General features: G+C 43.9%; 1 protein-coding gene across 1 annotated transcript in view; it reads left to right on the top strand.

Annotated features, from left to right (window-relative positions):
* Positions 1-10,909: 10,909 nt before the first annotated feature.
* The window catches only part of LOC104470450 (1-phosphatidylinositol 4,5-bisphosphate phosphodiesterase delta-1-like), a gene marked incomplete at its 3' end in the record, with an annotated part of 38,761 nt that continues 36,828 nt past the window's right edge, over positions 10,910-12,842 (top strand). Inside the window, exon 1 of the mRNA XM_010085379.1 lies at positions 10,910-11,171. Within this exon, the coding sequence (XP_010083681.1) occupies positions 11,138-11,171 (34 nt within the window). The remainder of the gene's footprint in view (positions 11,172-12,842) is intronic.

Below are 12,842 nucleotides of genomic sequence, written 5' to 3'. Positions count from 1 at the left end.
CAAAGAAAGTGAGGAGGCAGCTTGGTTCACCAGCCAGATGAACTGGTACCTGCCTGCAAAATCAGTGTCTTCTTTTCTACCCAGGCTAGCAGGACACAGGCAGTAGCAGTCCTAACTGTGCCTAGGAAATCATGTAGCAAGTGATATGTCGTTATCATTTCCCTTTCATTATTGCCATCTAACTGACCTTCACCTAAGGCACTGAAACAAGGGCAAGGAATTGTCCTAGTGGGGAGGTCTCAGAATGTCTGGTTTTCTCCCCATTATGCCCTGCTGTGAACTGTGCCTAATAACTTCTTGTAAGCTTATTACTTCTGTTTGTATTATAAAATATCACTGGGCAAGCTATTCTAGGGGCTAGTAACATGATTATTTCAGGGCTTATTTCTAACATAGGAGCTTCCTTAGGGTTCTGAGCAGGGAAAGGTTTCCCAAGGGAAGGTTTTGCTTTTAGGACAGCATTGCCTATGCTCGCGTACATTTAGGTGCCTGTCATGTAATATGCCCAAGGATCCATAACGCATTTGCCAGGCACTGGCAGACATTGATGCAGGATCTATTGGGGATTGACAGCCTTCTGGAGCAGAAGGCCGGCTGGGACATCCCGCAGTACTTGAAATGTCAGGAAGAAATCTGTGTTTAGGCAGCCCAGCCAAGTACTGTTTTTAAAGCCCTCATCTTCAATGAGCAGCACTTTTCCCCCACAGGAGCACCCAGAGACTATCCGTGACAGATTATCAGTCAAAGTATGGCCTGACTATCAGTGCTACAGTTCAGCATGGAATCTACCACAGTGTTAGTTCTGACCTGTAAGCAACCGGTTTCCTGATGCAAGAAGAAATGCTTGCATTTTGGGGGCTTCACCATATTTTTCATATTCAGCAGAATGGGTGAATCTTTTTAATTGCACTTGGCCTTAAAAATGTACACCCTTGCACCTCCAGTGTGCAGCCCAGAATTATCCCTGATGCATTAGAAAGTGAGCAAAACCCTTAAAAAGCCCATTTTAACCTGGGCTGCAGCTGGCACCTCGGAATTAAAAGCATCAGCTCTGCATCCTCATTGGGGTTGAAGAATATAAGACATGAAACAGCGAGAACACGTCCCATCATGTCCTACTGGCGTGTTCTTGTGCTGAGACACCACACGATTGCAACACTTATAAGTGAAACTCTTCAAGCAGCAGCCAAAGCTGGTTTGTTGGGTCATCTTCTCTTTTGTCAGAGCAGCCTTTTTACCTTTCGTCTAAAGGAGATCCACCACTGAGATAAGCAGGAGTGTGTCAGCTACGAGCACAATTTCTGTAGAAAAAGAGATGACTGTGGGAATTGTCACCTTCTGCTTCAGCAAGTGGCCAGAGAGATTAGGGAGGGTCAAGTTTTCAGGATTAAAGGATTGCATGGTGGGCACAGGTGTAGCTGATTGCATAATTTGGATTAGGTGGATGAGGGAAGCCCTGGGGAGCTTAAGGAGGTACCTGAAGTGCCACAAACTCAAAGGTAAAGCCCAGACCATGGCTTTAGTGTTTTCTTCTCTGTATCTTGCACAGCCCACAAGCTCGTAGCTGGGATCCCACTAGTCTATATTAATAGCAATCGGATAGCTCTGTGTTTTAGTTTCCGGGTATTGTTCGCACAGGCACGTCTGCACGTAGTTGCACAAACCATGTCTCCTACAATCAGTGGGGCTGTGTGTCTGTGTGAAGGTTTTGCTGGTTTGGGTGCCCTACAGCAGGAGCAGGAAGGAAATGAGTCATTGAGCCTTTTTTGCTTTGACTGCACCAGGCTTGCAGAACTGATGAGGAGGCACCAAAAAATAATAAAATGCTTCCTCAGTGGGCAACTTGTATGGTTCTTTCTGCACCCTGACATCCCTTTGGTGTTTTCTTTTGAAAAATCTAAATAACACAACGGGACAGAGGAATGTGGCTGCATGTGATTCTATCAGGAGTATAAATGCATGGTTTTGGAAGTAGCAGTTGCACCTTTATACAGAAACTTGAGTTCTCCTTTGCACTTAAAGCAAAGGTTTATTTGCAACAAAGATATAGCATATGCTCTCAGACTTACACCACTACCTCTCTGAAGGGTGCTTACTCTATTTTGAGATACTTCAGCATCTTAATTCAGTCCTCTTCATTCTTTTCAAAGGCTTCCCTCTCTTCAGTGACGGTTAATTGAACTGTGGTAACTTTCATCTTATGAAATGAAATTAGATACTAAAAGCAGCTAAATTAGAGGTCATGAATACTCTCTTTGAATACATTTGATGAGATTTTACAAGTTCATCCTTTTATTCATTTTGGAAATATGTTAAGCTAAAAATTAATCTAGTAATAAATTGTCACCTTGTCTGATCTTTTTTCTGAGGTCCTAAATTATTTCTGTATGTGTTTGTCTCTTCACTCATGTCTGGTTCACTCAAAGAGCATGGCTGATTGTAAATTAACACCAAAAATGCTGGCCATTCATTAGGGCTCTGGGAGACACAGGAATTCCTTTCATACTTTCAGCACAAACATCTGCTCTGGAGATGTTAGCAATTTAAGAACATTTTAATACTCTGTATGAATTGTTCAGAGGGGGGTGGAGGGAAGTTTGATGTCATTGACCTTGTGTGAATTGTAGTTTTAACTCTTTGGGATCCGAAATAAAAATGCCTTACTTGTAACATCACTGATTACCTGTGTTGCACACTCTGAAATCACAAGATCCTCACGTGTGGTTTAATCTTGTGGGGCAACCTTATACCTTATAGGATTTTCTAAAATGTAGGTGTAATTCAGACTTTCCATATTTTCTGTCCATTTAAAATTCATATAAATTGGCTACACTAAAAAAACTGCAATTAGGCAATGATATGAACAATTGCATCTCATTATTGTGATTATCCCAGTTACAGAGAATTAAGCTGACAGATGAAGTCTATTAAAAGGAACCATTATGACATTAATCATCAATCCTCCTCCATATTTAGCTTATATAACCCAGTGCTATCGGCTGGAAAGAAGCAATGGTGCAAGAGAGAAGAGATGCGTGTCAAGCATTCCTAACAGCAGATGACTTGGCCTAATGACTGTGGGCTTTTAAGGTTAGAAATGTGCTTGCTAGCCTGGGTGTTAGTGGTTGTGAAGCTCGGTGTCTCAGCTCCATTGCAATCTGGAATATATCAGAAGGAGCCATTAATGGGTAAAAGTGGCAGGACCCTGGGACCAGTCTCCCACTCTTCTTCTTTCCTAACAGTGATAATCACTCCAAGTCAGTATTTTCATACCATTAAGTCTTGTAGGTTACTAGCTTCCCCAATTAAGTTATTGCTTCTCATTCACACAACATTAATTTCATATTAATGGCCAGATTTACTAAATCATTCACACAGTTATAAATCATACGGAGTTGTCTAATACTGTGTGGCTGATCTGTGCTGTTTACTGTTGCCCTGAACTGAGAAGTTGATGAGATGGATGCATGACATTTTCTTTGAGGTTCTCATTCACTATTAAAAGATGAGCTTTTCATAGCTTTAAAATAAGTCTCTGGGGTCTCCCTCCCCCCAAAAGTCTTACTAATAAGTATTTAAGACTAAATGTACTTTTCTGCACAGCTCTCTGGTAAAGACATTTTCATTATCCCAGAATCGAAGTATTTAAAATCAGGAAATTCAGCATTAGAGGGCTCACAAAAATTTGTTAAAGCATAGAAATGCACAAAAATTACTCTCATACACTCAGAAATTTGTTTTGTAATGCACAAATTAGGTAAACAAATATGAAATAAAAATTTTAGTACAAATTAAAATTAATCTGAAGGCAAAATTAATGAGATGTCTGTATCATACCAAGTACTACTGGGCAGAGGTCAAATTATTTAACTGTCTCCTTTATACTGAAATTCCTAGAGTTATAATGAGCTTTTTGGAATAACTAGAGAAACCTAGGTCTTTTATTCCCAAATCTTATACATAATCTTGCTTTGTCCTCTATTTTTGTAAAATTTTTCAGTCTGAAATCAACTTGGGACTTGTTGAGCTGGTAACTCTTTAAGTCTCGACTTGTGGCCAACACAGTAATAGATCACTCTTTTGATTATTTTATTGCTTTATTTGTGGTTAGAGCTGCTCTTGATTACTCATACTAAGTGGAGGTAAACCCCTCCAAATGTTGAAGGTATACAGAATCAGGTAGGTGAATTTCTGGCTTAGTAAATCAAACTTCTCTTCTGCTCAAGCAGAAATACCTCATTAATTTTAATGGGACTTGTATGGCATTATGCCAGCAGCAGGTTTAGCTTTACACATCCCAGCGTCTGTCGCTTTTTTTTCCTTGTGGCTGTGTACTGCTCTCCTGAATGGGAGCAACTGTTGTAATAAATGGTTTAAATGCAGATGTATACATCAACAGCCTTCAGTCTGAAGATATTTTGGCACAGCTGCCCGTGGTGACAAACAAGGCATCTGGCTGCCCTACCCCTTCTCTGAACTTTATAATACTGTGTTCATTCCATTCCAGCCTAGTTTATAAACTACAGTGAATTACTTTCTCCAGTGAGTCGTCCACAAACCCAATAATCTCACTGTTCTTGCAGAGTTGTAAATTCCCCTCCTGCGCCTTTTTCCAATTTATCTCCTAAGGGAACCTGATTTCCAGAGGTGCTGAGCTCTGCCAGCTCGTGCCGAGCCATGAGGCTGCTCTTCCCCACACTCCAACGTGTTTCTTTCAGGCAAAGGACCAGCAGCTGCCAGAAACCTGCAGCGTTGAGAAAATTCACCCATAGGTAAATGCTGGGTGGAGCAGACTCACTGGCAGGATCAGTCCTTTGAATCCCGGATCTTGCATAAGCAGGGAGTGCAACCTGTTATCAACAAGAACTATGTCCAGCTAATGAAAGATAGTACTGATAACAAGAGAGATACGAGCACGGTAAGACACCCCATCTAAAACAGTAAACAGACTGGGAAAAGACATGAAAAAACAGTTCAGTGAACAGCCAGACCATAACAGAAATATCTGAAAAATTCCAGTCCCGCTTCTGCATTGACATGAACTCTATTTAATATGACATTTCCTTTTGTGTTGGTTCCAGTAATTCTTCATCTGACCAAAAAAAAAAAACAAAAACCAAAAAACAAAAAAAACCAAACCCAAAAAACCACATGTGGCTACCAAAGCTCCCTGCTGGCCATATAAGCCTCAAATGCTTCTCACACTCCTGCTGTATCACAGCAGCAGAAATCGTTTTTTGCAAAGCAAACAAAGCACCTTGCTGTTATCTTTGGGAGAGGCTGTTGGGAACATTTCTGTGTGATGAGGAGGGTGTGCATGAGAGTCTGAAAGGCAGAGGGAGCCAGGAGACATCCTCTCCGTAGGAAATACTTGATGATCAGGCGTGTAGCATTCCTCTGAGATGAAAAGCTACTCCTTCCACTGTGTACAATTAAACCAACACTTGAGTCATGCTCTCAGAGAGGAGACAGGTAAACTGCTTTGCTTTGGGTTTGCTGTGATTTATGGTTCGCTATTGAACTGAACCCTGTGAACATTTTTTGGCTTTGAACACCGCAAATGCTCTTTGCTGCCTGGGCTGGGCTGCGTGTGAGCAAACAAAGGAGGAGAAAGCGAAGGGGTGTAGGTGTGCGAGAAAAGGGACCTCTCCTTCACTTTGCACAACTCCAGTTCAGCTGATGATTTTGGCAAACTGGGTAGACCTGTTGGAGGGTGGGTTACAGAGGGAGGCAGCCTGGCTGACATTTAACTCCTTTTACGCTCACTTGTATGGCTAGAGAGCAAGTAGGGTAATCAAGGTGTGACCTGGCTTTAGGACTTGTCCGTCGGTAAAACATCGTGGCACTGACCTTGTACTCTTTAGGTGTCAGCTTTGCTTTGGGAAGGCTGTGCCAACCCTGCAGCCTGTCTCCAGGCCTAGAAATGCCCTGACTCTGCTTCTTGATGAGCTCAGAAAATGACAGAACCGTACTACAAAAAAAAAAAAAAAAAAAAGCTGGGTGCCCAAAGCAGGTTTGGGGGGTTTTCTATTTATTTGAAATGTGATTTCCTTTGTCTGATGGTGTGTGTTTTGTTGATTGAGTCTCTGTCTGGAAGGTGAATTGGTGCAATGGAAAGACCTGTTTTAAACAGCTGCAACAAAGACCTGAGTGTGGCTCAGTTCTTGCTGCCTTTGCTGGGAGGTCTTTGAGCCTGAGTCTGGGCTGTGGCTGAGCCAAATTAAAGGGTCTGTGGAGCAAAATGGGCTTTTGGAGGCTTTTGTGCCTCCTTTAGTCAAGATCTGGGGTACCAGAGTTATCAGTGGCATAAGCCTGGAGCTCAGGACTGAGAAAAGGCTTTTCACGATAGTCTGGGAGGATGATGCATGTATTGTGACATGTCCTGTCTTCCCCTTGTCACCTCCTGGAACCTCATCTCCCCACCCTGAGCAACTTGGGAGCATCAGCTCCTTAGCTCCTGCTGGCACAGGCGTGTTTGTGCAGCAAATCCATGTGCACATAGTCCAGAGAGAAGCCCCAAGGAGGATCTCACAGCACCTCTGGCCTCTTCCTGTTCAGAGATTCCTGCTCAGGAAATGCATCCTCCATGCACCCGTCTCCGGTGTGACTGAGAAATGGGAGCCCTGGTCCCTCCTCCAGCCCTGAGAGCCATCTCCTGCAGCTAAGGGGAGGGCTGGGAGAAGGATGGAGGGGCTGCGCTTTCCCTCCCTCCTGGGTGCCAGAGCCTCAAGGGAGAATTTGCCTTGGAGGGGAAAGACTGAGGAGAAAGGAACAAAAAATAGCCCATTGCTTATTTCTTGAGTCATTGCCATAGAATCATAGAGCCATAGACTGGTTTGGGTAGGAAAGGACCTTAGAGATCATCCAGTTCCAACCCCCCTGCCATGGGCAGGGACACCTCCCACTAGCCCAGGTTGCTCAAAGCCTCATCCAGCCTGGCCTTGAACACCTCCATGTTCTAGGTTTCTTTCCACACCTGAGAAGTTTTAGCAATGTAGACTTTGGGTCCTTTCCTATCCTCTCACTCCTGCACTGGTATTTCTAAATATTCCTTTTAATGCATTATTCTGCATATGGGTCCCATCCTATGGCTCCTACCCATGTGAACAAGGAGAACAAACCCTGTGCATCGAGGCCAAGAAGCCCTACAACAACTGCCTGCTCCTCTCCTTGATTTACATGCCCTTATCCCATCATTTCAATTTTTATCGCTATTCTACTGTTTCATCCCAACCTTGCCTTTATTTCGGGGAAGGTTATGAGGAGGTTAGGTCTAGGTACAGCCATGGGCAGCCAGGATCCTGACTCCAAGGAACACCAAAAAGGTGGAGAACAGGAGCTGCCTGCAACACAACATGTGTGGCTGAGACGCTACAGGGAATTCCTCACATTCCTCTTCAGCCCGACAGGATGATTTGGAGATTAAAATCCATGACAACAAAGGCAGGGAAATAAAGCGGTTTCCTAAGTCTTGGGGACCCATTACATGTAATAACCTGCAGTGTGTGGAAAACTGGGAGACACCGAGCTGGGCTCAGCTGTGAAGTCACTGCTTGCGGGTGGTGCACACAGGAGCCCAGAGGGAATAAATCCAGCCCTCCTTGTGATCTATCATATATTGGTGGAATTCAGGAAAGCAGGTTTTTCTGTTAGGTTTTGTCTTCATTGCTGAAGAAGGTGTGTTCCTCCGCAATCAGTGCATGTTAACTAGCCTGCCGTAAAATCCAGGAGGAGGCAATTTGATCAAGGAATAAACAGAAATAAGTCAGCATGGGCAGAGAGTATGCAATCACCTCGCTCTGTTACCTTGCAATAAAAGAAAAGACTTTACTGTTCTGTTGTTATCTCACTGTAAAAGTTAATTTTTTAAGCAGAGAAGAAAAACCTGCAGTGCCTGAAAAAGGTATCAAAATGTTGGGATGGATGCCGGGACTGCTAAGAAGAAATTGTCTGTATTTAACCTTGACCCTTAGCAACAGTATTGCTGATGTGAGGAGAGGCAACATGCACAAAGGAGTGCTGTTTAATTTTCATCACACTGAACCCTCCCCTTCAAATCCTGGTTTGATCTCAAAAATCAAGAGCCACAAAACTGGTTGTAAGCAAGTTAACGGATAGAGTTTATGAGCTGTACTTGGGACAGGGAAGAAGCAATCAGAAATTCAGACAGCTTTTAAAAAATAAGCAAAGATACAGCAACAGTCGGCTGCAGCGTATCTTAACTACACATTTTGTTATAAAATTAATTCTTCTCTTAGACCTTACAGACGAACGCTGACTTTTTGCAGCTCTGTCACCAGTTTTTAACTTGCCACTCAGCTGTGAAGCTGGTTTAACTGGGCAGAGGACAATCCCCCTTCGTATCCTGCACCTTCTGACCTGCCAAAACCCAAACCAGGAAGGAATACAATAAGTGCAGTGATCCAAAATGAGGATCAGAGACTTGATTCATACGACATTATTGAACTGCTGCATTATTCTTAGAATATTGTTTGCTAGTACGATTTCTGCAGGTCGCAGGAGCCCAGTAGCTCCTCACGTCACTTTGGTTTCATTGTTATTCTGGACATATACTGGTTTCAGCAATGCAAAGGAAAGGGAATTCAAGCACATATGGTGTGCGTGCAGAAATAAACTAAAAGGACTGTTGCCTTCTGAAACAAGTCTCTGATGAGACCTGTGCTGTGTGGTCTCAGGTTCTGGGTGTTTGCTGTAGGATATCACCGGCTCTGATGGTGACTGCTGGACTTTCTGAGGAACACAAGAAATGCAAGGCTGTCTGCCAGTGCCAGACTTGCTCTGTGCATACATACAACACTAAGCCCATCAAGGGTTTAGGAATGGTGCTGACTTAGCTTGGGGTGGCAGAAGGGTCCCACAGTGCTCAGCACAGCCTAAAGGGTGATGCAGGGAGAGTAAGTGTAATGGGGAAAAATGAAAAGTTGGGCAAGGTGTTGTGAATCCTCCTGAGAGGCACCACTTCTGCTAACACCCCTGCTACCACCATGGAGAAGGCAGCATGGCAAGAAGGAAGCACATGAAGATACAGTGGGCTGTCATGAAGGGGTAAATGCAGATGATCATCTTCAGATCTCAAGGGATAATGGCAGAGAAACTCAGTCTCACTTGCTTGGTGATGCTCCCAGCCTGAGGCAGTCAGTGCAATCATGGTGGTGTTCACAGTGGTGCAGGGGAGCGATGGTCACATCGTGGTACCGTTGTGCCCTGTACTGCTGTGAAGGGGTTCTATCCAGAATATGGTCCTTATGCTTTTGGGACTAATGTAGCTCTCTTACATCTCCCCTCTTTGCCACAGAAGGCATGGGGATACTGGCCGGTCTGTCCCTAAGTGAGGGGGGTGTGTTAGGCAATGTGAGGATGCAATGGGGTGCGATATAAAGAGGAGTTACTATAATACCATTTCCCATCACCACTTTCAAACTGCCCTTCTCTGCTTTTCCTCCTTTGTGAAAACAATAATGTATTCATCACCTCAGCTTTACTGGAGTTTCCAGTTTGGCTGACTCATCCACCAGCCTCTTGTACACTCCCTCCAGTAATCTTCTCCATCAACTGAAAGGGTGATGACTGGGTTTTACTGGTGTTCTTCAGAAATCCCCCTGCCTTGAGGCTTTTAAGGCAGTACGAGGAATCTCTTGGGTTCCTCCAGATGCTGTCCTGCCTGCCAGCAACAAACCTTGCTGCCAAATAGTTTGCCCCTCTCTGAGTCCACGTCACTTTGTCTGTGGTTTTGCAAAGGGGATGCTCCTTCCTGGGTCCTTTGGAAAGTGTCTAGTGGGAGATGAGACCCCCATGCCATGCTGGTGGGTTTTGGGGAGGCATGGGATGAAACCTCTGCTCTTTATTTTCTCCACTTGTTTGTTTTTGTTAGTTTTGTACTAGCACAGAGGAGTTTTGCTTTATTAGGGCAATTTCCCCTGGGTGGCTGCAGCAGCCCTATATTTGTAGACTGTAAAAGCATCTGAGAGCAAGGTCTGTGCTCTCAAAGGAACAGCCCAGTTCCTGGCAGGGAGGGCAAACACTCCTAATCCCAAAGTATTTTTCACCATGTGCCTCCCAGATCTGTCACCGCCAGAAAGGGACTTTTCCTTTCTGCTGGTGGAGCCGCTGGGTTTACAGCTGCTGAGGAGCGAGGGCTTTGATCTGCCAACAACTCTGTCAAATGTTTGCATCAAGGTAATCTAAATAACCACAACCAGAAATAAACAACAGCAAAACACTCACTGAAAACCTCCCCCAAACATTCAAGTAGAAGGAAACTTTATTTTCCCACCCTGGATTCCCTTTCTTTCCCCCTCCCTGTTTGTCAGCATCGTTTCTACCCTTAAAAAAAAAAATCTAATCCAAGAGCTCAGAACAGAGTGGAAGAAATCAGTTCCACGTAAAAGCCTCAGGACAGTGCAGTTCCTCTGCTGTCTGTCTCACTGTCTCAAATGCAAAGCTTTTAACTTTTATTCTGCTTTAGGCTCGTGCCTCTGTGAGTGTTTGTGGTTACAGCTTCTATTTCTACACTGGCAATTTCTGACCTGTTTTTTTTTGGTTTTTTTTTTTCCTCCTGTGAAAAGAAATATGCCCCCACCAGCATCTAAAAACTCTTTAGATCTAAACTCTGACCACTGGCATCTGTTTAAGCCCCTTTCCTTGATTTGGGGACCACAGAGGCCAGATTTGCAGAACTTCAAGATCTTCTGGAAGCCTTGCCGGAAAGGAGCGGAATGTAAAAATGTGCCAGCGACAGGAAAAGAGGCATCGCTGTCAAGCTGCAGCGGTAGCAAAATGCAGGAGGCTGGGCCAGCGGTGAAGACGCCAGATTTGAGCGGGGAGGAGCCAGGGCCAGCGCTGGGGCTCGGGCGCTTTGGCCTCAGTCGAGGCGCTGGGCAGGCGGCGGCGTGCGGATGCGGGAGAGAAATAAATGAGGAGTCATAGCGAAGAGGTATTTCCAGCCAAGGGGAAGGAGCAGGCCTCTCTGAAGGGAGCTGACGTTGGGGATTACTGGAGCAGAGAGCAACGGGGAGTCTCGTGGGGCTGGCTTCAACCCCGGGCCAGTGTTTAACATCTGGGCACAGCTGTTTCCCGGAGCCCGTTCTGCTGCTGCGCATCGGCTTGTTTTGCAGCGATGGAATCGAATGGCACTTTCCTCGCTTGCAACAGTAAGTCTGTAGAAATATCCTTGTGTTTCATCTCTCTTATCTTGTCCAAGAGCTTTATTTTTCCTCCTCTTTTCTTCCCCCTCTTTTGCCTCCCCATTCTCTCATTTGGAAGTAATGCAGCATTTAATCAGTGTTACAGAGAGAGATGACAGATTTTTCTCTGTTAATAGGGTTAGCTGTGTTGGTAGGAAGGGTGTCTTGGCTGGATAAGTGTTTGCAAGTCCAGAAAAGTTGTTCCAAATCTCCTCCCCTTTATGGTGAAACTGTGAGCGGGACAGATGCTCCACTGAGTAAACTCGCTGGGTTCTGGTGAAGACAGCAGGGCCAGGATAAATCACCTTGGCTCTGGGTCTGCCCCCAAGATTCTATAAGTGTTAAGTACAAAATAAGTAATGTTTCTAAAAAAGAAGAGATCCTCTCTGCCCTTCCAGCAAGTGAGATTTAAGAAGTCTCAATTGGTACTGAGACTGGGAGGCTTGTCTGATAGACAGGGAAATGAAATATCCCTTATTCCCTGGTCTGACTTTAATGTATTGATTTGTTACCTCTTCATTGTGTTTTACTTACTTCGATGAGTAGAAACAACCCAGGACTGTGGTAGCTACAGATTGAAATGGGATATTGTGATCCCACAGAAATGGGAAAAAGCTACAGAGCTTATTTTTATCTGATAACACAGATGCTTTCTTATTGTAGATGAGCTTATAAACAAAAATAAACTAATAGAGAAATACATGATTGACCATAAACAGTTTAACATTACTGGGAGAAATGGGAAAAGATTCCCCCAGGCTCAAGAAATCGTCCCTCTGATTTTCCCAGATGCTAGAAGTCTGACAGGAAGGTGAAGCAGAGGTTAATGTTATACTTTTTGTAGGTATCGCATTCATTATGCAACCACTGGGGAAAGAAAGCTAAGAAACACATCTGGAACTATTAAAATAGTTCCTATTCTGGCCTGTGGGTCATTTTTCAGTGAATATTATTTAGTGTTCTGGGATTAGGAACCAAGAATAATTCAGTGGCTGTTTGTTAATCTATTTTCTTGTCTCAGGCAGAAAAATACACAAGCGTTGAATGAGCCAAGCTTTTAAAAAAGTATTTACTGAAATTCCTTAACACATAACACACACAAGTGCCCCAGTCATTCTGAATGCCAGACTACTTAGACAAGAAAAGTTGCTCACATGTTGGTTTGTTTGCAGGATCAGACTTGTGCTATGTAGTTTGTCAGAAATTTCTCAGATGCTCTGGCTTGTAGATATGTTTTGTCTATGGCTGTATGTTGAAACTCAGTTTCTTTCCGTTTATCTCTTTTTTTTTTTTCTTTTTTTTCCCCAACATAGCTACACCAACAGCTGTATTTACTATGTCAGAATTAACCACAGGCACATGGTTTAGTCTCAGCAAAATAACAGTCAGTTGGAGACACCTGAGATATCTTCCGGTAGCAGAAGCGGGTATTACTGGAGATGAGTTTCTGAAAAGTTTGTAGAGTTTTCTTTACTTTGCATTTGGATGGAGATGAGAGGTCAGGGAAGAAAACAGCGTGCTCCCTTGTCTGCAGAGCCAGGGTAGCAGCTGTGATTTAGTGCTCTGTGCCTTTTATTTTTGAATGTCTTTAATTCAGCTGGATGGGCTTCTTGTTGCTTATTTTATAAAGAGGCATCT

The sequence above is a fragment of the Pterocles gutturalis genome, unplaced genomic scaffold (genome assembly GCF_000699245.1).
Source record: "Pterocles gutturalis isolate BGI_N339 unplaced genomic scaffold, ASM69924v1 scaffold130, whole genome shotgun sequence".
Lineage (NCBI taxonomy): Eukaryota > Metazoa > Chordata > Aves > Pterocliformes > Pteroclidae > Pterocles > Pterocles gutturalis.
Note: the sequence above shows the minus strand (reverse complement) of the source record. Positions and strands in the feature narration are given on the sequence as shown.